This window comes from Nothoprocta perdicaria, unplaced genomic scaffold (genome assembly GCF_003342845.1).
Source record: "Nothoprocta perdicaria isolate Ctin4 unplaced genomic scaffold, notPer1 scaffold_0, whole genome shotgun sequence".
Lineage (NCBI taxonomy): Eukaryota > Metazoa > Chordata > Aves > Tinamiformes > Tinamidae > Nothoprocta > Nothoprocta perdicaria.
The window spans coordinates 401,854-427,890 of record NW_020454092.1 but is presented as its reverse complement, the minus strand read 5'-3'; the positions used below and the strand labels follow the sequence as shown (position 1 = coordinate 427,890).

The following is a 26,037-nucleotide window of genomic DNA, read 5'->3' as shown; positions in this document are numbered from 1 at the left end:
CAGTGCAGTCTGATGCTTTGGAAAGCAGCTTGTGGTTGTTTTTTCTCAGAATAAAGACTTCCAACACTCTGAAACAACCCACAGAAAGTCTAGAGAATTCTAGATAACAGTCTTTACTTTTCATACTATGTATATATTGTGCATTTTCTAARCTGTCTTAGTGTCAAAATCCTTTCAAACTTTTCCCCAAAGCATCCAGTGGCAAGTTTATATCCATACAATCTAATGGAGCCWTAGGAGGCAGAAGTTCTAACAGATGAAAATTCTAATTTGTAGTTTATGCATTTTTTTTAATTTAAAAGCAGTTAAGATCCACATTGTTCTGCAGATCATGCAAAGAAAAAGCATGATCTGCTTCTAGGGACCTTCTAGGGAGTTTAGGAGCATGGAGTTTCATCCATTAAGAGATATTTTCAAATGTGAATTACAGTGGAAGCAATGATATAATATGGATGATATAGTTATCAGATGTTGTCTGACATCCATTACCTAAAATGTTTTTAAATGTTTCTCTGATATGAAAAAATGCACTGTAGAAATGGTACCCCAAGGGTGTTGTGTTTGTYGTTTCTCAGTGTTTCCATATAAAAATCGCATACTTAAAATAATATTCCTACTGCCAAATCTCCAAGCTTATGACTGTCTCCACAGGCAGGCTGTATAAATCCTTCTTGTCATCACAAGTACAAAGATAATGCAAACTCTCATTTACTCTAGTGCAACCACACGCCATTTTAAGGGAAGAAAGTGCTTTTTCTGCTGCCACATAAAATATCATAGTATACTACCAATATCTGTATACATTCTTAACATAAGTGTACCAGCTGTGATGTTTTTAAATCAAAACAAAAACAGATCATTGATTGCTTTTAAAATTTTCTCCTTACTAGGAAATCAGCAAAGAATTGAAGTATTTGTCTCCTCCTTTAGAGGATACCCTGCATGGGCTGTTTGCTGGTGTAGTTCTGCTTGGTATTGCAGTTCTCTGGTGCCAAACCCAGCAACATTTCAGTACTCTGATGTGGCTAAGATAGTGGTGCTTGTTATGCTGAGATAGCTACACTTAAGTAGAAGTATATACSCAAATTTTTTGTGCAGGATTCTTTTTTTTCCTGTGCTAAACCTTCTTTTCCTGAGGTGTTTTGCCAGAGCCTAATGACGTTAGAATACCATGAATCTGTATTTCAGCTAAGCACATGCAGCCAAAGCTGCTTGAATCCATGCTGCAACTTTGCACTTKAGAGCAAGGACTCCATTGACACAGGCAAATTTCTCGATAACGGTAGAAAAATCAGTGTAGACAAGAATAAAAGCTTAGTATTTCATCTCGTATTTGTACAGTGTTTATATTCATTCTTAACAATGCCCACAAAGTACAATATGACCTCATTATTGTGTGTAACTAGTAAGATATTTTAGTCTCTAAAATGATGAAAGAAGCCTTATCCTCATAGTCCCCAAGTTGTTTGCRGTACCTTAATTTGCTGCTTTCTTTCTTTTCTTCTCACAGATTCTGTTTTGAATGATTTTATTATGATGCACTGTGTTTTTATGCCAAATAGTCAGCTCTGCCCAGCCTTGATGGCACAATATCCTTTTGTAATGGAAAAGTGGCATGTCTTTCAAAGCTCTCCCTATTACTGATGAGGCTGAAACTTCTCTTTCCATATGTAAATCAAGTTTCATGCAGGCTGTGCCCTGTGGGGAGGTTCTCCCTGCTTGACTAAAAGCCTGTCCATAGCCCACAACTCTGAAATGGAGGGTTGTACCTAAACCCTGATGAGGTGCAGTCCTGGGGCATGGAGCGCATCCTTCCCAYGGTGGCTGCTGTATCGACAAAAGGAAGCCTCAGGCACCTTCACCTGGTAAATGAAAACACATTAAAGTTTGGATTACCCCTTTTTATAACCTTCTTCTTTCTGTCTGTCTTGATTTTTTAATGATTAACAGCATGTAAGGTCAGTGTTCTTGCAGTTTTCAATGATCTGCTTTATAGTGGACCTGGTAAATGCATCAAAAGAGAGGATGCCTGAATTGTATTACAAGTGAGCAGTTCTTAGAGACTGCTTTATTGTAATTAAGAATTAAATATATATATATATTATATACTCTACAGCAAATGTTAATGCTATGAAGAAACTCAATAGTGTGTGAATGCTTAGGAAATGAAAGCATAGAGTGGATAGCATTGAGAGCTGGAGGGGGTTCTCATCTGCTTGGCATGTTTAACAGTGGAGTCTAGGAAATGAACATCAGCGACGTCCCTGCCAGTCATTTAGTTTGGGGAGCTGCCGGGCACTGAATAGCTTTCCTTTGCCATTGTGAGTTTAGACTATGTGAGGCTATCAACAGATTCAGAGCATAACATAAACATACTATGTTTACGGTTTTGCAGAACTCTGACAGGACTATAACAACTCCAATTCCACATTTATTTTTTTAGAATCAGATTGGAATGAAAGAAAGTGTGCTTTCCTTGAAGCTCAGCAGGGCGAGGAAGCAAACACCCTGAAGCCACAAAATAGAGCATCAYGTCTTTGCCTGGAAAGCCTGAGAATCCATTTCTGTAACTCCTAGCAAGAAGCGTAATTGCTTTGAAAACCTTTGGACCCACAGAACTGGTCTAGAGAAAATTGTTCATATACCTACAACAAACACATTTTCCAAAAACACATAATTTTGGATATCAAAAATATTATGAAATGCCATTACTGGCCCCTTTTAGAAGGGAAAAGGGGACAGCATTTTTTCTTTCTCTCTCTCTCTYTTTTTCTCTCCCCAGGCTGATCTAGCTCATATTATTAGATCAATCTGTTTGATAGCGAGGCCTACCTACCCTTGGTTATAATGGCATAGCTCGGATAGCCAGTAGCTGGGAAAATCAGGCACACAAGCAAAATGTACCTCATTATTTACTGGGAAAAAGGTTTTCTGAATAGCAAAACGGTGGTGTCACTTATGTCTACGTTCTGTTATGACAAAATCTGCCCTGGAGAGGGGAATAAGCCCAAACACTACTTAGCTGGGTCATGGCAGGCCCTGTGCTCGTTTCTTTCTGGGACAAGGTTAGAAGGAACAAGTATCCCACTGCTTTAGTGTCAGCTTTTCCTGGAACTGCACTGCTGTTTATTTGGTCCATTCTGAATATGGAAAATCAAATTGTGCTCTGTTGATTGTACCATTGAAGTTTGTTGTTAGAGTTGAAACGTTGCTAATGAAACTCTTTTGAGCAAAAAAAAAAAAAAAAAAATACAAAACATGCTTGCCTGTGCTGTAACGCTAAAGAGAGATTAGTTATGCTCAATGAGGAAATTAAAATGGAAAAAGAAAAAGAAACAGGTGATTCCGGCAGAGACACTGTTGTTGCTCCAGCTCCCCATTTTGAACCTATACAAGTCTATTTTCTTACACCCACATAGGGTACTATTTTAGCTGGCAGCATGCTAGTGCTAGGAGGACTAGATGACTGTAGTGCTTTCAAGCATGGTGCAGGGTATAAATTATTTAGCTTTCTTCTTCCTCTACTGCAGCGTTTGGTCGTCATGAGTTCTTTAAGWGAAGAGTGACTAAGAGGAGTGGACGGGGCACCGTTATGGCTCAGTAACATTACTGAGTGCTCAGGATTCAGGGCTTATGCTGCCCTGGCCCTTTGCACTTCACTTTGGTTATTGAAGTATATGGATCCTGCAATACTAAAACCTGAGGTATTTATTTTTTATAGGGAAGCTCCCTATAGGGCATGCTCCCATCTCCTAGATTACATAATAGGCATCTGTCCTGTATGTGGAGTTAAATAATAAAGGCCCCATGTCCTTCTTTTCTTCACCAAAATAGAAATGCAGGAATTCTCAGAGCTGCAGCGTGTTAGAGGGAGGCAGGACAAACCCACAAGGAAAAACGGGATGAAGTGAGATGTCCCCAAGCCAGGTGGGCCGGTGTTTATGGGCTTCTGCTCGCTGCAGGTGATGGATCTGTTTTCATGTTTCATTATGAACATTTATTGCTCTCCAATTTGACATTTCTTCCCACTGGAAAGACTTCTCTGTCCACTGGAAAGACTTCTCTGTGTATTCCTGTCCACATAAGAGAGAGTATGTTACCTGACACACTGACTAAATGTTGCATGTGAGAATCTGAGCCACAAGAAATTTTGAGAGCAGAGGATTCAAAACCATGGTTATTCAGAATTTCTTTTCTGCTTTTGTCAGCTTTGGTACTTTGGGAAAGCCAAGAGCTTTATAAATGGTGTTTCATGGCCAGTTTTTCCAGCTTTATCATCTAAGTGTCTCTTTTTCTCTCTGTCCCTGCCTTCTTTCCCCTTTGCATAAGCAAGCGGTGCCACTGGCATCTGCAGGGAGTTTTGAGCTTGCTCTAGGGGTGTGCAGGATCTCCAGGAGAAGCAGCTGACAAACCTGGAGGGGTTGGCTTTCGTTTCACTCAAACCTGAAAATTCAGTAAATACTATAATGTAGTTCTAGTTTTCTGATAAGTATATTTCTGTTAGAAAAAAAAAACAGCTAATATAAGGGGCAGAATAAAGCAGGTATTCATTAGACCTGAACAGCCACTTTTACGCAACACTTCATGTGTGTTTTGTGAACCTCCTTTATCATCACGCCGGCAAAATAGTTTCTCTTCCTTGGTAGTGATGGGTACTGATTTCACAGAGTTACTGATATGGTTAAATTTTCCCACACAGTGAAAAATAGACTTCAGAACAGCTTCTATTTCCAGACAGAATTAGAAATACATATATTGAACCCTAAGCATGTGTTGGTGTTGATACATGCTTTACAAATCTGACACTTTCTGTAAGAATACATGATATTGGATTTCTGATTGTGATCTGCAGTAAATCTGCATTCTGCAGATCCCATAAAAATGGGGAAGCTTTCACCAACTTTCCCCTATGATAATATTAATAAAAGAGCTATTAATATAAAAGAGCAGTAAAAATATAGAAAAATTACCAGTGCCTGTGGTGAGTCAGTTAATAAGAAGGTAAAATACATGAAACGATKGTAGTGTTTGAACAGTGAAAATGGCATGAGAAAAATGACTCAGTAGAATATTAAATGTGCTGCCTGAGCTATTAGAGCACAGCGCTTACCATATATTGTTTACTTCTTATGACCCTTTAGCTTATTTGCTCTTGTAAATATGTTAACATGCTTGAGTTCCCTAGTCATTTTAAACTTTTCTAAGCAAAATTAAAATGCAGATTTCTAGAAGTTTGTCAGTCAAATGATTGCCCCAGTAATCTTGGTAGTGTTTCTAATCTCTGGGAAGGAAGGGTTGTTTAAAAATATGAGTTTAAATAGGAAAAAGTGTTTATTTTTATTTTAAGTACTGTTGACACTTACTAGAGATAACTAGTGAGAACTTCTTTTATTTCTAAAAGAGAAACTTAAAAATACAGATCTTATAGACCACCTTTCTAATTAATATTTTAATTTTCTAGTTAATATTTTTACATCTTAAACTAGAGCTACTTCAACTGTTGCTTGTAAGAATGCTGGACTTCATGATGAGTGAGAAAAAAGTAGTATTTAAATTTTAAAAATTCCTCTTAATTGGGAGTGTTGTTATTCAGCAGAACCCAGAGGAGAACTTTCTTAACTGTACTGTGCACTGTGCTTGCTTCTCACCCACATTATCGGGAAGCAGTTTAAATATGTGTTGAAAACCTCTCCTCAGTGAGGAACCGGTACACAAACTGCCAGATCCTGTTTCTGCTGGATGTCTTTGTTTTTGTATAATTTAAAGCCTGAAATTATCTTAGCCCAGTGCCCATCCTGGGCTTTCTAAGAGCTGGGAAAGCCTCCCTGAGCAGCAGTTTTCTCTTCTAGCTTGGCACATATGCTGTAGGGGGGACAGGGAATTGACCCCTTGTGAGGGGAGTAGCATAGACCTGTGTTAAAATAATTAAAAAATGTGCTGTTGTCCTTTCTGTTGCCTCTGGTTAAGGAGGCAGTTCAGAGTTGGGGAGGAGGAAGCCTCTGGTTATAAGCACATTTTCTACTCCCTAAAGGTTCTGGTGGTCTATAGGAACCAAAGCAATGCTGGAAGTCTCCAATGTATGAAACCCACAGGATAGCCAAGACCTGATGAAGTTACTCATGCCCTGTCTGCAGGTGAGGAAGCAGAGCAGAAATAGACTGTACTTGATGGAATCTAGTGGAAATTATTTTGGGCTGCAATCTCTTTTTTTATGTATATTTTATAAAAGTTCATTCTCTTTAGGGGTTTCACTGTGTTTTTATTTTTATGTCACAGCATAAATGTGAAAGGTTTGCAAATCCTTATGCTAACATCAGCCAGAAATCAAACTGTATGCTGGAACATTTTGTATGAAGGCCCTGAAAATTGCTTACTGCAAGTCAGTTATTGGTGAATTTGTACTGGTTCTGATATTTTCAGTCACTGAGCATTTCCTTGACACYGTGGCACTTACCATGCCCAGCCTTCCCAGGGTACAGAGCAGGAGAAAATGGATTATGCCCTCAATAATAAAAGGCGAGTCATTCGACTGGTTCTGCAGTGGGCTGCTTTGTATGGAGATTTACTACAAGAAGATGAAGCAGCAGTGGCCTTCTTGGAGGTATGAAGAAGTTTGTTATTGTCCTGAGAAGTGTCCAACAAGGCAAATGAGCTGAAAAACTGTTCTTCAAGTTCCATTACTCGTGCTTTAAAGCAGTTAGAGATAAGCAAGTAGAAGCAATGTGGAGCTGAGCCCAACAACTGTTCCTCTCTTCAGATTGTCACTYATTATAATCATTAAACTATCAGATCTTTCTTCATAGTCCTCTCTTGTGTACTGTTCATTTCCCACTTTAATTATGTAAACACTACTCTGTCTTTTACAGGAATTTTATGTGTCTGTATCAGATGATACAAGAATGATTGCAGCACTAAAGGATCAACTTCTCGAGTTAGAGAAAATTGTAAAGCAAGTGTAAGCAGCTTTTGCTTCTTTCCTTCCTCCCCCTACCCCTTTTTCCTTGGTAAGTAGATGAAGAAAAATTGTTGCTTATATCTATTAAAATTAATCCTGTAAATGGTATTCAGTCACACAAGACAACATTAGCATGGATGCTTGTTTGGATGTGTCGGTGACCCTCTCTTTCAACATYATTCTTGCTGATGTCAAACTCTCTTGTAAAAGGGTTTGCAGAGGAAATAAGAAATTCTGTACATATCATTGAAACCAAATTGGCCACTTGTTTCAGCCTCGCACAAATTTTATATAGTGCTTTCCATGCCTCGATCATAAATTAACTATGGTATTTATCTAATCTTCTTTTAATATAAGCAAGCATTAATCCACTAATATTGAAAGGAGGTTTCTGTTCCTTAGATCATTCTGTAGATAAAATCTTCCAGGTAATATTTAATAATATATTTCATACTTTTTTTATAGTTCAGAAGAACCTAAAGCACCTCAAAAGAAGGTAAGATATTTGTCCATTTTCTAAAATAAAAGCATTAGCACAGCAATCTGAAACCACAGCAATCTTAGCTATATTAAAAAAATACTGAAAAATAATTTTTAACATTACAGTATTGCAACCTTCTGTATTGCAACCCTCTTTTCTGCCATTGATGCAGGATTTATTGTAATTCAGGTCTACCCCATAATGTTTCTTCTTGCACTAACATGAATCATGATGATTAATTTTGCAGCATAAAGTTCTTCTGCAGCTGTTTAACACAAGTGATGACAGAGCACAGAAACGCCAGCCTATCCGGGGCAGCGATGAAGGTGAGTTCCTGTTTGCAGTTTTCTCAAGGCTTTGAGATTTGCACTCAATTTGCCACCCTGCAAAAAAAGGGTCTAAAAATAAATCAAAGTATCTATGATTTGCAAGCTGTGCCTAAACCAAACTGTTTGCTTTTGCTTACCCACCATACTCCTTCGTCACTGATTTGAAACACCCCCGATCATTTTCATCAGTTATTTGCACTATAAAACATTGTGTTTCCTCAGAGGAAAAACTAAAACCCTTTAAAACAGGCAATGAGCAAAACAAGTGAGGACCAGCAAGGACAGTGTCTGTGGAGGTGCAGCACARTGACTGTTTAGTGCTGAAGATCGTGCTTGATCTTCCTTCTCTCCTCCATGGCTCTGAGCTGGGGCATGCAGCTGTTTCACCAAAATGCTCCTTTGGGAGATAATACGAGCGGAGCAGACCAGCCTGCCCTGGGTCTCTGCCCTGTGCCACACAGCCTAGCAGGCTCCATCTGCTGCTTTGCCCTGTTGCTGTGGTTGGACTCCTGGGAAGAGATCAAGGTAAAATTCACAGCAGCACCTCAGTCCCTCATTTTCAGCTGTACTAGCTTTTTACGTTGACCTCTACCTCAGGCCAGAAAAGGCTCTGCTCTGTCAACACAGTCCTGAGCCCTGGTGATGATATCTTYATCAACAAAGCTACATGCACATTAAAGCTCATAAATCTAGGTATTTTTTTGCAACTGGAGCTCTTMATGGTTGTTTTGAAGCTTCTTAGTTGCAAATCATTCATCTAGCAAATCAGAGGCTTACATAAGAGAAAACGTAGAACAACTGAGGATCTTGCAGCTATCAAATAAAATATATATAATAATAAATATAATAAATAAAATAAAATATAATATAATATTATAATAAATATAATAAAATAATAATATAATAAATAAAATAAATAAAATAAATATAATAAAAAATAAAAAAATAATAAAATAAAATAATGCAGTGATTATATATTGCTGTCGTTTTTCATTTGTGAGCAGGGGTTACTAAAATGATGTGCAATAAGCTCCATCCATTTGTGACATGCGGCATACACAGCACAGTGTTCTTGTCTTAGTTCTGTTTAAGGTGTACTGCATCGACCAAACCTACACAACTATCCGGGTGCCAGTGTCTTCCTCTGTGAAGGAAGTGATCAGCGCGGTGGCAGATAAGCTGGGCTCTGGAGAAGGCCTCATCTTGGTAAAGATGAGTTCGGGAGGAGGTACCGTGTTTGCATCATTTTAAACACTTCTTATTTACGGCGAAGCAGGAAGTTAGGAGGGAGTGAAAAGCAGTACTGGTTTAGTTGAGGCTTTTCTGGCTATGCATGTGTTCAGCTATTGCAAAGCTCCTCTCTTGGAGGCACATGCTTTCCCCCAGTACAGGCGTGTGTTGGCACTCACATGGGAGACAGGGAAAATGGAGAAGCTTGTGYATCTGCATGTTGCAGAACAGAGCTACCCCAAGTTCCCTTGACTGCAGGACTTGTAAGAGCTTTTTGACAATAGAAATGTGAGGTAAGCAGAGGCAATGTCAGGTTTAGATACATGAATCAGCRACAGTGCAAAATGCTGCAGTGCTGTGACATTCCAGTCACTGAATCCCCTTCTGGCTGCTSTGCCTAGGAAACACCACTGAGCATCCTAGTGCCAAGTGTTGGCAAAGGGTCAGGTGTAAGCTGTGGCAATGGCAGAGTGGCTGCAAGGTGGATTCTGCCGGACAAGTGGTGCTGTCTGAGTGCTCTCTGCTTGAGTGTGACCATGTGGGCACACGCAGAGCTGATGTGAGCTGTGCTGGAAGGCATTTCTGCAAACACTGATGCTTGCCAAAAACAGCTTGCTTCCTGAGGACTGACACCAGGCAGCTCTATTTTTGCAGTTGCAGCARTTTTTTTGTTGCCAGCCAGCACATGCTGGAAGAGACTATTTCATAACTTACCTCATACTCTTTTCTTTACCTGTGATGTGCTCCTCTTTTTTTTTTTAGGACTTCTGTAATGACATTTGAATGCAATCGCACTTCAGCATCAACTCTAGGTAGTTAGTGTCTTCCAAGACAATTTTCTGGTAAGGGAAGCCCTCCAAGCTCAGGAATGAAAGGAGTCCCGGACTGTGGTTGAACTGYTGCAGCTAGTTTCTGGAGAGGGCAGTGCAGGCTCCTTGTCTTGCCTGTGCAGCTTGAGGCCGGGATTACAGTTCTGTTGGCAACAGAGCCTGTTGCCGTGTTTCTTGTCATCTACTTGGACGTTGTTTTACTGTGAAAAGGTTTTAGCCAGAATGCTGATCTGTGCAGTTGTTAGGTCAATCCTGCTGTAAATTCTACATACGTTTAATAAACAAACTTTCATTTCRTATTTACAGAAAAGGTGGTGCTCAAACCTCATGATGTTTCAGTGTTTACAACCCTCAGTGTTAATGGACGTCTCTTTGCCTGCCCGCGTGATCAGTTTGATGCACTGGTATGTACACGTACGGTTCCCAAAAATTCCTGCAAGCCAAAGAACCTCTTGTAATTTAACTTTTGGAAACTAATAGCTCCAGTGTTTTGTAGCCTTTTTTTGCTTTATGAATATTTTAGCTAAGAACTAGTGGAAACATTCACAGCAAACATTCACTGCCTGTAGCAGTACTGTGGGACAAGCACCAAAATTCAAAACAGGAGAATGTCATAATTTCCTACACCAGAGCAGAAGTCTATCCAGTATTATTTGTGGTACTGTGCATGTAGGAAGAGCTAAATATTGCCACCAGACTGTGCAGTGATGTTGTCATTACAGAATTGCCTCCCATAGCTKCAGGGATATTTTCTAGGAGACAGATGTAACCACTTAGTGTTCTGGAGACTTGATTCCAACAGTAAATTTCTTAAAATCTTTTCTTTGTGAACCCCCACAAAATACTGGGCAAAAATCACAGCTAATTCTAACTAGAATCACAGAAAATATTCCGCCTAGAAAGTCTGATTTTCCTTAAGAAAAATTGTTCATAAGTACTTACAGTTTATACAGTAATTCTAACAATCTCCATGGGGTCTGCTTTTATAGAGTTTGATTTGACTGTACTTTTTGTTCCTTTTACTTCATTAAAAACAAATGTCATTGCCAAGTCATGTCAGCATGAACTCTATTACTCCTAGCCTTGTTTCAGCCTCCTGTATGCTTTTAACAAGCCACTTAGTATGTATGCCTGATTTCTTTTATAGATATGGTAAAATCTGTGCTTTGCTGCTGCTTTCAATTTAGTAGCCAGGGAACGCAAGTTCGGCACACTGTAGTTCCATGCAGAGATGTCTCTTGTTCAGTTTATTAAATTCTGGTGCTCCCTTAGAGGTCATTAATCCTGCCAAGCAGATGCCCCTATGGTGCCCGCTGCTGCAAAGCGCCGCCGCGCCGGGGCTGCCCCACAGCTCTGCGTGGCCAGCGCAGGCACCGCGTGGGCAGCAGCCCCCTGGGCTCTGGGTGCCTTCCCCTCTGCTGGCCCGGTGCCAATTTTCAGCAACTGAACTGTCTTCAGGAGGAGTTAGGGATGAACACAGCACCTGGAAAGGGTTTTCAGCACCGCACAGCAGAATGCACCCCTCATCAGGTGCAATTTTTTTCAGAAAGGTATTTTCAACATCTTGAAAAATCTTAGAATTCTACCCCTCTCTCCGTTTAATCCTTTCACATTCCAGTTTCTAGTTGCTGCCCRTGTGTGTGTTCGTTTATTCTCATTACACTTGGCAGTCCTCATGTGAAAATTGTTCTGGGTCAGATGAATTTGCAAATATGCAATGAGTTTACAGCTAAGTGCTTCTTTCCTAGCCTTGGAAAATATGTGCTTGTTATGGTAACAGTTATGTTGTGTTTGTCTCCAAAGAGCGGGGGGACAAACACTCTTTGGGTTTGTGGAAAATTTGCTTTCCACAAATTTCCACAAATTAAGATTTTCTACACACAAATGACTGTGACAGTCTGTCTTAAACTAAACAAACTTTTGTKCTTGTGCAAATTGCAATGCAGAGGTATCTATGGTTGATGGCAACTTTTTTTGATAATTCTGAGTTTAAATATGTATTTCAAATATTGTAGATGAAGCTTGTAAGATTCCTGTGCTTTACTGCAGATTATTTCTTAATTAGCTCATATTATATTGATATTTGCGATACAAGCTTTTCACAGAGCACAAGGCAGGAACTGAAACGGAAAGAAAAGCCCCTATGTATACTGTGTGTTACTGAGAAAGTGACTTGATATATTAATCCAATGAGTGCTTTTTATTCTGGTAATAAAGTACTCCTTCATGAAAGGAGATTCATTCAGTAAGCTCATTTTTGGTGCTGCAGTGTGCAGATACAGTCTGTTAATCTTGCTTCTCTATTCATTATGCACTCAGAGGAGCCTGTTGACAATTTTCTATTCTGTAATTATTTAGCGAAGAGAAATTAAGAAAGAAACTTGTAAGTGAGCTCTAGTGCCCTCTCCTGGAAACAAAATAATTAAAAAGYGGATTTACCGGAAGCATTAATGATGCTTTCCCAAAGGGTATTTAAGTGTGCATTTGATTTTGCGAGGAAGTTGTTAGTGTTTTAGCAGGGTTGTCTCAGGCACTTGGATCTGTGTATATGCTGCACGCTAGTCCAGATGGGGTTTAACCTCAAGTCATGTTTTAAATCTCATGTTAATCTAAGTTTTACTGATATTAAAAATGTCAAAAACATCTTTTTATTGCATGGTATGGAAATGTCTTTCAGAAATGTTCCAGTGCTTGAATTATTTAAAGGCCCTTTTCCTCATCAGACTGTGCATATAATTTCCATTAGTGTAACTGGAAGTTTTTTAACTGCGAATGACTGACAGCGCATCCATGCACTGCGAAAGCATGAGGCATACTTTATAAATGATCAGAAGATCTCGTAATTGCAGCAGATTTCTGAAGTATGGTGAATGTAATGATTCTCTTTAATAGAATCAGTTACTTGCAAAAATATTTGCCTTGTGCTTTGTGGCCTAGATTTCTGCGTATGTAGAAAAAAGAATTGATAACAAAGGTTTTTCGGATTGACCTATGCTCCTGTAAAAATAGATATGCTTTAGGGAGCACTAACCATATCAAAGTATTTATTTTTGGCTTCAAAATTTAGAACAATGCTAAAAATAGCAGAGAACAGTGTGTTATATTTTCCTCACAGTGCTTCTGAGTAGCGTTCAGAATTTCCCTAGCCATCCTTTGTGTAGTGGATATTGATTTTGTGCAGAGCTTCTCGTTTCCTAAAGCCAGCCCGCAGTTAAAACAAATGTCAGGTTTAATATTATAAACAAGCTTAGAAAAATAGTCACACTGTAAAAATTGGAAACATTATGGAAGAAGTGCTCCTAGTATGTAGTTTAGTATTTCTAAAATATTTTTGTGACATTTTTCCATCTGTAGGCACCATTACCAGAACAAGAGGGACCATCTACTGGTACAGTAGGAACATTTGAACTGATGAGCTCAAAAGATTTAGCATATCAGATGACAATTTATGACTGGGATCTCTTCAACTGTGTACATGAGGTATGAGGAACTCTTCAGCCTATTAGAATCTCTTAGAAGATATTTAAKTGTATATTTGAGGTACACATATTTGCACTTCTGTAGGCTAAGTGCAAAAACAAAGTTAAACCTCTCCTGAATATGTGCTGCTTATTGAATTACTTTAGTATGACTTATTCAAGGTATTAAGCTACTAATGCACAGTCTATAGTTATCTTTTTATCATGCCTCACCATGACTATTGTTCTTGCAACTAGCCTCCTTGTCATCAATACAACAACATGCACAAAATATAGAGCAAGTTTCAGTCATGTACAGGCAGTAGCTACTTACCTGCTCATTCATCTTAGCCTCATTTTACTGTTCAAAAACAGTAAAAATTGTTTTCTTCTTCCTAGCTGGAACTGATCTATCACACTTTTGGAAGACATAATTTTAAAAAGACCACAGCAAATCTGGACTTGTTTTTGAGAAGATTTAATGAAATTCAGTTCTGGGTGGTCACTGAGATTTGTCTCTGCTCTCAACTCAGCAAGCGTGTTCAGCTGTTAAAGAAGTACATTAAGATAGCAGCTCAGTAAGTATACATTCATCTGTGATCTGGAAATAATGTGCACAATTGTAAATTTGTTGTTACATGCCCTCCTTTATTTTCAAACAGCTACAAACATTAGAGGTTAAAACATTCTCTGTTAGGTAATTCTCTCTATTTCCTTAGAGTGCAAAATAGATCCCTGAAAATTCTTCTTTCCTGTCCTACTCCTCCATTGATCTTTGATCTCTGAGCTGTTAGGGCCATGTTTTCACATAAAATTTGTGAGTAAATATCTTTCAGTTCATTAGGAGAATCCCTCATGTGTCATTACATGCATTAGCAATTACTAATATGCAAATTAGTATATATTAATAAAACTAAGCCTTAACTTCCCCTAGAGCAGAAGTGCTTATGGTGCTATTTATTCAAGGCAACCTTTCTCACCTTAGCACCAAACACTGGGAAAATGGAGTGGGAAAGCACAAGCAATGAAGCACAGAGATGACGAGGCTGAGGTTTCCTTTGCACTGCTTGAGGTATTTTCTAATGCTCTTGTTTAAAAACAGGGCAGTATGGATGTCCTGTTGTTTGTCATTGAGTGCTGGACCTGGAGTTGGATAGCAGGCAATTCTTGCTCTGTTCCATTCTTTAAGTCATATTAAACATTAGGCTCTTTGGAGCCTTCAGGTAGGGATTCCCTAGGCCAAGATTCCTTCCTGTCGCAATAGGAGAAGGACATGACTGACTGCAGAGGGAGCACACGCATGCCCTTACCTGCTTTGCTACCTTCAGTATTTTTAATCACCACCAACTTCCTTTCCAGTTCTTCATGTATTTATTGTACTCATCACCTGTCCCTCCTTGTCTGGACACACAGTTCTCTTAAGAGGATAGTGAGAAGCTGCCTTTTCACATGTTGAGGACTTTGGGCATGGTAGCCGCTGCCTTTAGGTGGTCCTACAGCACAAGCACTTAAAACTTGCAATTAAAACACAAATATTAACTTTTTTTGCATTGTCTGTGAGATGTCCATGCCCATCCTGGCTGCAGTGTGTCCCCCCTCCCATTTCCCAATTGCTCATAGCCGAAGTCAATGTTCACTCAGATGTGGTGCAGCAGCACTCCCCCCTCCCCTGTGAAGGGATGGCCACCAGCAACCGGCTGCTTCGACCCATTGCCCTGGCACCCCAGGGGGTCCGAGACACCCACCTGCTGGGAGCAGGGGTGCAGGATCACGTGCATGTTCAGGACAGAGGGCAGAATTGACCCAATTTGCTTTACAAAAGCACATCYATTGCGGGATGTCGGGCTCGGGGCCGCCTGGCCTGGCAGGCCGTGCCCAGGAGAGGGCAGTGGCACCCGTGCACACACATGTCCTTGCTCTGCTCCCGGGCAACATATGGGAAAGGCTTCAATGTGGTATATCCGGACGCAATAGGAATTTCTAGAAACACATGAAATCAGGGGTCTTCAAAACAGCAGGTAAATGTCTCCTTAATGCACCACCCCAGCCAACGGCTTCCTCAGTGTCTTGGATTTCATCTTCTGCTATTTCCAACTGCTTGGCAACCTCCTGTTTACTTCCATGTTTCTGGTATCACTGCAGTGCTAAAAATACCCGGCTAAAAGYGGCCTGCTCTGCTCGGAGTCCTTTTTGTCTCCTAAGCGCGGAGCAATGTGAAGCACAAGGTTTTCCTGAGGACGAACGGAGCAGGCAGGTTTGTGCCAGCCCTGGAAAGGCACCGGGAAGTTTTGCCAGGCCACGGAGCGCTGCCATGGTAACAGGTGCTCGGCCTGCAGTGGCAGGAACACCACAGCACGGAGGCACCGCCAGGAAAGCCGAGGAATGGGACCCATAGACACAGGCCAAGCCCCCGAGCACTGTTTGAGTCCCGTGGTCCTGGAGACCTGGCGAGACCCTCACRCTAAATAGGAGTCCTGGGCATGTTAGGAAAGTGGTCAGGGAGAGCAGCCATGAGGGGCGCAGGTGCCRTCCTGGGAGGCACTGGTGTGTGTCTGCCATGAAGCCTGCCCCACAAGCAAGCCCAAGGACACAGGGTTGTGCACATGTGTCTTCTAGGGTATACTAGCACATATTCGTRTGCTATATTTCCACATACCCACATTCTACTTAGAAGCCGTTCTTTGTATAAATCATTCTCGCAGGTGTTTTTAACCTTTTTTTGAAAATAATTTTCTGCGTACATGCTTATASTATAATCTCAAGGAGCCACTAAGACCCTTAGAAGGAGTCTGTTCATATGGAGAAAATGTCAAGATGAATACGTCTGGGTAATTACTTTTAGCTTCATAGAGTATTCTTTTGTAGGAGATGAGTATATGCCTATGTTGGCATTTGCAAGTTTATATTAAGAGAATTTTTCCAGTAGTCAGTTTTGGGGATGCCAGAGAGCAGCCTCTTCCTAACTCGCTTTGCTGCTTGGAGAAGCCTCTTCCTGATGGTCACAGTCTGTGCAACGCAGCTGGTGGAGCTGTGCAAGCACTGGTGATCCTTGCAGCATCACACTGTTTACTCCGTTGGGAACAGGATGCCGTGTAGCACCGAAGCTGGCAGCAGTGCCATGCATCTAGCCAGATGTTAACAGGGACTTAGGCAAATTGCATTGACTTAAAAGGGTATTTGACAAAACATTCCCTTTTAAAATGAAGGATAGTTTCATATTACATATTGCAGGTACCTTTGTCACTGCCTGCTATATTTGAGCACTGCTCAGGTGTGGTACTAGTTATTTTTACAGCACCACAATTTATGCTCCATGTGACAGGCTGCAGACAGATATCCCTTTCTGGATGGAGTTGCGTCTGGGGAAGAGGTTATGACTGGCAGCCTGTCCTGGTTGCTTTTCATCCTTGTCTCCCCTCAGATCCACTAACAAGGCTCTCGCTGACCTATTCAAGTCAGAATAAGCTGGGGTGGCTTTAGCATTTTAGCTTCTCTTCAGGAACATGGCTCACTGTTCCCAGCTTGACAAGGGAGAATTTGTACAAKCAGCTCCAGCAGAGGATCTGAGGGGGCAGCAGCCTCCAACAGACAGACCATCAGGTGAGGGCAGATCACTTCTTCCCAAGGAGAGCGTTCACACGCTGCAGCACGAGCGAGGCCCTGATCTGAGGGACTCACCCACTCCACACGCAAAGCCTAGTAAAGGGAAGAACAGAAAGAATGGAATAACCATTGGGAGTTGGGCCAATTTTGGAGTCAGGCAGGCAGTGACATATGGGCTGATTACACATTTTGTCTGGAGCTGAGGATATCTCAGGGAAGTTAGTGGCTTCAGTGTTGAATAAAAAAAAGCTGGAATCATAATTTGAGGCTTTTAGGAAAGCTTTTTGTTAATAGCAACTGAAGCTTAGTTTGAAGGCTTTGAAAACAGATTTTGACAAATTAGATGTGAAAAAATAGCAAATTGTTTGCAGGAACCTAGCAAGGCACAGATTTCTGGGATAAAGGCTTTACTCTGTCTTGCCTTCCCATGGAGTCAATGAGCCACGTGGTGCAACTACCGCTGAGCAGTCGTGTGGGCTGTTCCTCTCGGATCCCTACTGTGTCTAGCCCTGCGCACAGCATTCTGGCTCTTCCATAATAGTTACATTTCCCTGTCTCCCCTGGTTGGTAACAGGAGTGCTCTTCTGCATGAGGGATAAAGGCTGACCTAGAGCTCCTAGTGCTCGGGGTCTCTTTAATGATGCAGGTCAYAAATGGCAGTTCTTGAAACACCGCAAAGAGCTCCAGGCTCCACAAGTACTGGTTAGAATCATATGCAGAGAGAGAGGTCACTGACCCACAGGCCTCTCTAGACAGCCAGTCTTTTCCCTTTTAAAAGGACTCAGCGCCCTGGTAAACTGCAGTGAGGATCTTCTAGGGACACCTTCTARTGCCCTGCTCAGAAGCTGCCAGCAAGTTCTGCAGCAAATGGGGCTGCAAACCCTGTTCCTCCCACTGCGTCTGGGATTCCTTGGGGCTCTGTTGAGCCTGGTTTCAGGAGCGTGCTTCTGGGTAGTCTGGAGCTTCAGAGAGACTCTCAAATGYCCTGGCAGAAGCTGGCATCCAGTGAAGTTAAAGCAGGAGGTCATTTCAGAAGAGAAGGGAAAGGACTGATGGGTTTCCAGGAACRGGTGGGTTTCTCCTGTGCTGTCAAAGTGGAAGCTCTCAAGGCCTGTGCRTATCCAGATGAATYTACACCAGGCAACTCTTTAGATCAACCCACATACTTATGCTATGATCAATATATATTTGAGTTAAAATCTGGACCTTTGTGTTTCAGCTGTAAAGAGTACAAAAATCTGAATTCCTTTTTCGCTATTATTATGGGACTGAGTAATGTTGCTGTGAGCCGTCTCTCGTTAACATGGGAGGTAAGTGGTAGCTAAAATCCAGTTGTAAGAAATTCGACTGAAATTTCTGCTTTTACTAAGCCAAAGCATGACTTGTGCAGTTGCTATTGATAAAAGTAGGTCTGGTAATTCAGCTGCTGAGAAGAGCAGTTACAACCCTTACGCTCTGAGCAAAAGGTGACAGTTTTTATTAATAAAGCTGTACATTCGTATCTGCTCAAGATTAACAAATAGATAGTAAGTTGACAAAARCAGCTTGTACTGGTGTCCAATGAGATAAGTGAATTAGCTGTTACCTAAGTCTATTCTCTGATTGAATTTCTATTCATTTGTTAACTTCAGTCAGGACAAACTTCTCTAAAATCCATCCTGTATTTATGCTTCTTACGTTTTGGTATGCATATGGCTTCTGATACCTTAGTAATAWATGGGTTTGTCCAAAGCAGTTTGGGTTTTCTACCTGGCACACGTTCCCCTGATTGCTGTCCATTTGGTCTTCATTCCCAGAGCTTCTGCTCTTTTCTATGGCTTTGCTGTTTTATTTGCAAGTATACAGAAAGGGTACAATGTCCAGCAGGATGAGGTAGCAAACACACAATACTAAGAACATGCTGATTGTCAAAAAAGCAGGGCAGATTCGAATGTGCATGTACTTTTGTCATTAGAAACTGAAAATAACTGGTCAGCMTGACTGAAAACACTGGTGCAACTGAGACAAAAATTCAAATACTTTTCCAGAAAGTGTTTAGAAATGGGTATTCAGACTAACACATGTGACACTGGCCACATCTTAAAAAGGCACATGWTCCAAGAAATTTATATAACTGGCACTGAAGACAAAGGTTTGAAGGTCGSTTTCTCAAAATAATGACCCTTCACTTGTGACCACTGAGAGGAATAGTTGAGAGCTAAGTATGAAGAGAGGAGAGGGAATTTAATGTATAAACTGCATACAGCAATCTGACATTGACAGGGTCTGAGCTGGAAGGGGAACAAATTATTTCTTTGTAAGGGGTATGAACTTGAGTTCAGAGAAATGTTATCACTCTCGGTTCAATAGGGCAGTCTGCTTATCAAAAGGATCTCAGGACCTTGATTTTTTTTTGCCAGATTTATATGGGGAATATACTTAAAAATAAGCGTATGAAGATGTCATTTTTGCTAAAATTATCATGCATTTACATTAGCTGCATGCACAAACTAGATATTTGCAGGTGCAAATGTCCAATTATACCACTTATTTCACAAATACCTAATCTGCATGCATATGCAAACTAGGCACACAGTTGTTCACACACATCATTAAAAATTAGGCCCTTGCTGTGGCACAGTGTAAATATCTTGCTAGGGTATACACTCCAAATGTAGAAAGTACTGCAAAAAATCATTTCTGTACTGTAAAGTCTCTCTAATTTTAATGTTATCCATTGCCAGTAATAGTCTGATTTTTATCAGCAAATATGCAGAAATTTCCTATTAAAACTGTAAAGCTGATATATTCTGAGCTTATGTAAGAAGTTACTCAGATCTCTAAAACAAATTTTTGAAAATTAGTTTAAAAATGGTATAAATTATTTTTTCTTTCCTACTAAAAGAAATACTTTTAAAATTAATACTAAGATTTCCRAAGGTAACATTGCTTATTCCAGTAACGTTTAAGGTGCCTAGCATTACAGGAGTAGGAGAGAAAATACATAGTCCTGCTCATCCTATTCAGTGCATGATCAGATGACAATGATTTATTCTTGTAGCTTTTGTAGACTGGAAATTATTGATTAAGTTACACCCCAGAGAGCATGGGGGCATGTCAAGAATTTTGAGCAACAGTTGATGATGCATTTGCATGAACTAGGAGATTTTTCTCCTGGAAATGTCCAGACTATTATGACTATTGCAAATGCAAATTATCATAGATAGGTATGAATAATTATGCTCAGCTACCCCTACATAAGCTGTGTGTTAATTACATTTTCAGATGGGTTATACTGAGGAATGTCCTCAAATCGTTGACTCGAACTTTCACTTGCATCCTGAATTCCGGGATTGCCAGGTTAGCCTGCAGCACTCCAAGCAAAAGTCTGAGTCTAAACATCCCCAAGGAATTGAGGTTTAAAACAGGAGCCAGGTTTCATGACTGGTCCCATCTCTATTTATAATCTGGTTGCTAGGAGACATGTTGTATTTTAGATTAGCGAGCGCATTGTTAGAAATATCTGGCAAAAAAAAAAAAAAGCACTTTCCTGACTTAGAGCATTGTGGAAGAAATTAGCATTTACAGTAAAATTTTCACTCAAATTGGATCTAATTAAAGTTTGCTATTTTTGTTTTTATTAACAGAAACTTCCAAGCAAGTTCAAGAAGATCTATGCAGAATTTGAAAGCTTAATGGTGAATAGCAATAGATCCCTTATTCTGTGCGCAATCTGAGCTAATTCACTTTCTGAGTATCTGATTTGAATTCCTTGATTCAGAACATTTTATATGTCCTTGTTTGACTTTAAGAAGTTTATGATCCCATTTTAGAGCTGCTAAAACAAGTATGTATGACTAATAAATTATACTCTTAGGAACCTACTCTGAGAGAACTTATGTAGCACTCAAAGTTAATCTGGGAAACTCAGAAAAGCTTTATCACATGCTTTCCCATAGTACATATGGGAAATTATATTTTCCAACTTGAGTTTTTCCAAGCTCTGCATTTTAGTATTGTAGCATATGCAAAAGCGGATCTGCAGAAGCAAAGGAAGGAGTGTGGTTCCTTTTATGAACAGTTTGCTTTGTAATTACAGATTGCCTTGCTATTGGTATGAAAAATATTTGTGTTCAGTGGCTGCATTCTCATCATGCAAGCTGCATGGCAAAATGAGGAAAGGTGCTCTTAATTTGCAGACACACTTTTTAAAGCCACAGGAAAAAATATTTTATTAAATGCCATGACATCTAAATGAATGCATGCAGTGTCTTAATACATATAATAATACTTACTAGTAATTAACCTATCTTCCTTTTTCCTTAAGGATCCATCAAGAAACCATAGGGCCTACAGACTAACTGTAGCTAAATTGGATCCTCCAATAATTCCTTTCATGCCACTACTTATCAAAGGTAAGCTTGGATGATTCCAGAACTATAAACTTAAAAGCTGTTTGTCAAACACTTGGGGAGTACAAGTAAAAAGCATCAAAAAAGCAAAAAACAATCTCAGTGTGAGATATCCTTTTTATAATGGTAAAGATCATGACACAGAGATGAGAAAAAAAAATGCTTTAGTACATGCGAATATGAGACTTCAGTTTTCCTACTCATAGGAATGCTCCAAATTTAAAACTCTGTGTTTTATTATTATAGCTGTTTTGATTGTTTTAAGGGATAGACAATATATTCTGCCATTTTAYATAATCATGATTTAACTACTTAGGGGCTTTTACATGGCTATTATTTCTCCACAGACATGACGTTTACTCATGAGGGCAACAAGACACTCACTGACAACCTGGTAAACTTCGAAAAAATGGTATGTATGGCACATTTGAAATGATGTTGTGGGATAAAAAAATAAAAAGGACTCCATCCTCATCTCTCAGCAGTGAAGTTTCCAACAGTGACTTTAAGGCTAAAGAGACTGAAGACAGGACCAAGACCTGGCAGGAATTATCTGCTGTGTGCGCACAGTCCTGGATCTTTGGGCTTCTGGAAAACCTCATAGTGGTGGAGAAGCAACTGCCCAGGGAGCCATGCACAGGCAAAACATTTCCTAGGAGAGGCAGTGACAGGAAGCAGACCTTTCGGATATAACTTTTAACAGCTAGTTTGGGACCAAGCTGTGATTTTAACTGCTGTTCTTTCAAACAAGACCGAACTGCCTCAGCCTGGGATAGTTCTGCATTGCTCCTCAGAGAGTGAAAGGAACTTTAATGCAGAACACGCACAACGTTTTATTTTCTTCTTTCCTTTGACAAGTGAAAGGAGATTTCTGAGACTTGCCTGCTTTCCTATTGAAAAGAGAAATCAGTGATAAAATATTAGGTTATACACAAATTTGTTTTATTTTAAATCCAGCACTTAAGCTGGTGCAGGATTTTAAACATAGCTGTTGAAAGATGGAGGCATGCAACTTCCCCTGGCAGAAATTACAAGCTAAACTCAAGTTTCTTAATAGGAAGAAGCTGTTTTCTTGGTTGCTAAGGCCACATCCTTAATTAACGTGATTAATGGCCACCAGCTCTGAAAACCAGAGATAGCCAAACCCCACTATAAGCATTTGCACTATAAGCATTTGCACTATAAGCATTTGCTGTGTCCGCAAAAAAGCTGCATTCAGCCAGGCAAGAGTGTATCTGTTCTGGGGCCCGTTCTGGCCAGTTGGTGTTGCTGCAGGAATCAGAAGCACCCCGTGGTTGTTGCCCTGCACCTTGGGGAATGCTCCTTCCCTTGTGGGCACCGGCAGTGCAGAAGGGAGGAGAGGACAGCTTGCAGCTCCTTGGTAGCACAGCCTCACAGAGAAGTGATTGATGAGCGCTCTGAGCAAGTTCTTCCCTTAGAGTTTAGCTGGGTTTAGTCTGTAGCTCCAGGACAGCCTCATGTCCTACGGATGAAAATAACTGTCTACTAAGCTGAGAAATTTTTTGTGTGCAAGTGGTAGTACCGGTGACTGAGCAAGGGCCTGACCTCACTCTGCAGTAATGACATTGTGTAATTGCATATGCAGACTGTGTTGCCATCTTCTCCCTAAAGCCTTGAGCTTTCTACCTAGGGGRAAAAAAAAGAAATTCCCTGGATTACCTCTTCCAATTAGATGGGTAAATGTATGTCTTTTAGTCTTTTAGTGTAGATAGTGAGTATTTGGGGGAATGTAAGAGGATCTCAGATTTGGCTGGGGCACTTCCAGACCAGGAAGGATGGAGCTGAATGGCCATAGCTCTGCAAGTCACATTCCACCTCCCGTGCTCCACGTTCTCTACCACACCTGRCCTACCTACCTGTCCTGAGCCAGTAGGACCCGTACGTGGGCAGCCCTTAATGCCGTGCGCCTCCGCCTCCTCATCATGCCTGGTTTGGGCTAAAAGCCATTGCAGGACACAGGATCTGGCCTGTAAGCACTTGCATATACAAAATTAGATGTTCATCCTTAGCGTGTCATTTGGAAGTGGTTCTGCAGTGCTCTGTACCACAGTTTGGTGCTCCCAAAGCAAAGAGTGAATTCTGTGGCAGCTTAAACTGATCCTTATCTGGGCTGCTGCAGAACTGCCTCTGACACCCTTGTCTGCATGTTTCTCTGGCTTCCGAAGTATTTTATTGCTAGAACATAGTTTTACTATGGTTTAAAATAATTTTTTTATAATTATGAATATAATAATACCCCTTTTGATCAGTAATCTTCTGTAGCTTTCTACTTCTTTCCTCAACCCATAGGTCTCCCAAGTGATGTACATTAGATTTCACCCACATCACTCCTTCAAATCCTAACATGGGCCTGGTAGTTTTTAGCTTTTTTGCTCATGTCATCAGGTCAAGAAAAAGAGTCATAAAACCAAAGCCTGCTGTTACATGTCAGTCACTACCGCCTGCTTGTGTTAAGCTTATAGCTTTCGTGTTCCCATATAATTGCCAGATATTGATTAGCGAAGACAAGAGCGCCCAGGCAGATAACTCTGTGATAAAAGCTGCCTTCTRTTGCATGAGTATGAATTCAGGGTGAGTATGTGATGTTATTCCACTGTTTTCAGGAGGGCAGTAGGAACTAGATTTCCTCCTTCAGCTGTSCTGTCACTTTCCTGTCTGTCTGTTCTCCAGCACCATGCCCTGTTACAAGTGTGTGTAGGTGCTTGCATATAGCCACTGCTTGCAGGTGGCCAGTCTATTACCGGTCCAAAATATCTTTGTTCTTTGGACGATGATTTCCTTTGATGCAACCTGAGGCCTGTGAACAGAAATAGCCGGCTCGTTCCAGGGGTGCCCTGTGGAGGCTCTGAGCAGGGAGAGGGCTGTGAGGAGAGGGAGAACCGGGCCGGGCAGCAGATGCTGTGTGTGCGGGAGCCTCCCGCCACAGCCGTGCGTAAGGAGGGGAGCTTGTAAGCTGGCCCACCTGGCCTGGGCGCCGTGTGGGTGAGCAGCGTTGGCGCGTGTCAGAAATAGACCCTGTGCCCGTRCCGGGGCTCTGCTGGGCTCCTGCTCTGCCACCGCGCCGCGTGAAGCAGCGGGGGAACTGCAGACAGCCTGTGCTGGAATGAGCCATCCATGTTCTTGTCGGTAAAGAGACAGGATGCCTAAATTGCTGATAGCATTAGTACAATACGTGTTTAGTAAATGGCTTTGTCTTGTAGCCCTCTTAATGACCCTCTTTTCCGGGTAAGGAGAGTCTCCAAAGCTGTCGGCATTAATTCGTATAAACTCTGTATGAGTTAGCAAATATGGGCCAACCTACAACCTGCAAGGCAGTCCATAGCAATATATTACGTACTGTGACACTGTTTTATAGCTGTATTTTTAGAAACAATTTTGAAAGCCTTTTCTTATGTCTTGTGAGAGAACAAAGAGCAAAGTGAGGGAAGTACTGGGCATGGCTTTCCTTAAGGGGAGGCAGTATTTCATACATACTCCTCCTGACCACTTTCTCATTTGCTGCTTGCTTTTCCACCCCAGCTAATAATCGTGCTCTGGTTGCCACTGCAGGATTTTGTAATCACGAGGGAAAGGGAAGTTGCAATAATTTGGGAACTTTATCAGAGCTGTTTCTCCACCAGAACAAAGGTCACTTCACCTGGCACCGTCCCCGCGTTGCGTCACGCAGCGGGTCTCAGAAGTGGCACCTGCAGAGGGAGCAGAAGCCCCAGCAGAGCGCAGAGCTGCCGCCCTGCCGCGGCGGTGCCGCGGTGCTGGCCACCGATTCCTCCTTTTGTGGAGCCGCTTCACCCTTCAGGTGTGAAATGAGGATTAGAGGAATTGTGCATATTGGTTTTCAGGTTTTGTGGAGATGAACAAAGGAGAAGTCACACTCTGATCCTTATGCTAAAAAGGGCAAACATTCTTTCTTTTTTGGAACATAAAGATTATGCAAAAAGTGTGCGACTAAAGCCTTTGGTAGGTCTGTATGGCATATATGAATATTTATAACATCTAGGAACCTGGGTTAGGAATGGATTAGAAGATAATGTGCTGGCCTGCTGCCACTGTTCCAGACTCAGTGAAACTTGAAAGGCTTTTGTTGTGGATATACAGAGTGCTCCTAGGAGCTGCTGCTCTTCTGTTATGCAGTTGGTTCTGTTTCAGAAAGAGCCATAGTTAGGTTTGTGTGGCTTTTCAGGAATGGCCTTTCTTTGCGCAGTAAGTAAGTACACAGAGGTTAATTTTTGCAGGCATTAACTTGAGGTAATCTGCTTGAAGGAAAAAAAAAAGTGTAAGGAGCTGGCAATTAGATTTCTGCTTGAACATCTTCTCTTTGCACAACGTTTCCAGTTTTCTTGAATCAAAAGATGAGAATACAACTTTCCAACTTATCTGCATCAATCGGGGCGGAAATATTTGCTGTTGTTCTGTCCCACTCGCACCTTTCAGAGATACTTCTCTGGCATTTGTGTTAGGAAGTACAGTAGCAATTGCAAAAAAGCAATGAGAAGGGAGCTCTTTGAGAAACATCTAATGCTCCGGGGTGTCCCCATTAGGTTGGGATGCTCTTGCTGGCTACAGCTTCACCCTTTACTCCACCTTAACACCCACTTCCTCATTCCTTTGCATTGCATCATTGCCACTCCTCAGGAACAGGCATGGGAATAGGCAATTCCTATTTTTCAGGAACAGGCAAAGTATCTTACAGTGAAGCCTTCAGTCAAATGAAGAAAGCGAGGCAGTTGGGCTCCTGTCAG

The 26,037-nt window shown here is 41.1% G+C and overlaps 1 protein-coding gene across 2 annotated transcripts in view; it reads left to right on the top strand.

The window, feature by feature from the left end:
• Positions 1 to 26,037, top strand: part of RAPGEF4 (Rap guanine nucleotide exchange factor 4) — a 98,308-nt gene that overhangs the window by 67,161 nt on the left and 5,110 nt on the right. For both annotated transcript variants that reach the window (XM_026042941.1, XM_026042863.1), the window contains 13 exons: positions 1,511 to 1,589; positions 6,451 to 6,601; positions 6,867 to 6,955; positions 7,421 to 7,451; positions 7,684 to 7,762; positions 8,847 to 8,993; positions 10,132 to 10,229; positions 13,180 to 13,305; positions 13,683 to 13,861; positions 18,106 to 18,196; positions 20,513 to 20,563; positions 21,193 to 21,280; positions 21,625 to 21,689. In XM_026042941.1, the coding sequence (XP_025898726.1) occupies positions 1,511 to 1,589; positions 6,451 to 6,601; positions 6,867 to 6,955; positions 7,421 to 7,451; positions 7,684 to 7,762; positions 8,847 to 8,993; positions 10,132 to 10,229; positions 13,180 to 13,305; positions 13,683 to 13,861; positions 18,106 to 18,196; positions 20,513 to 20,563; positions 21,193 to 21,280; positions 21,625 to 21,689 (1,274 nt within the window). The remainder of the gene's footprint in view (positions 1 to 1,510; positions 1,590 to 6,450; positions 6,602 to 6,866; positions 6,956 to 7,420; positions 7,452 to 7,683; positions 7,763 to 8,846; positions 8,994 to 10,131; positions 10,230 to 13,179; positions 13,306 to 13,682; positions 13,862 to 18,105; positions 18,197 to 20,512; positions 20,564 to 21,192; positions 21,281 to 21,624; positions 21,690 to 26,037) is intronic.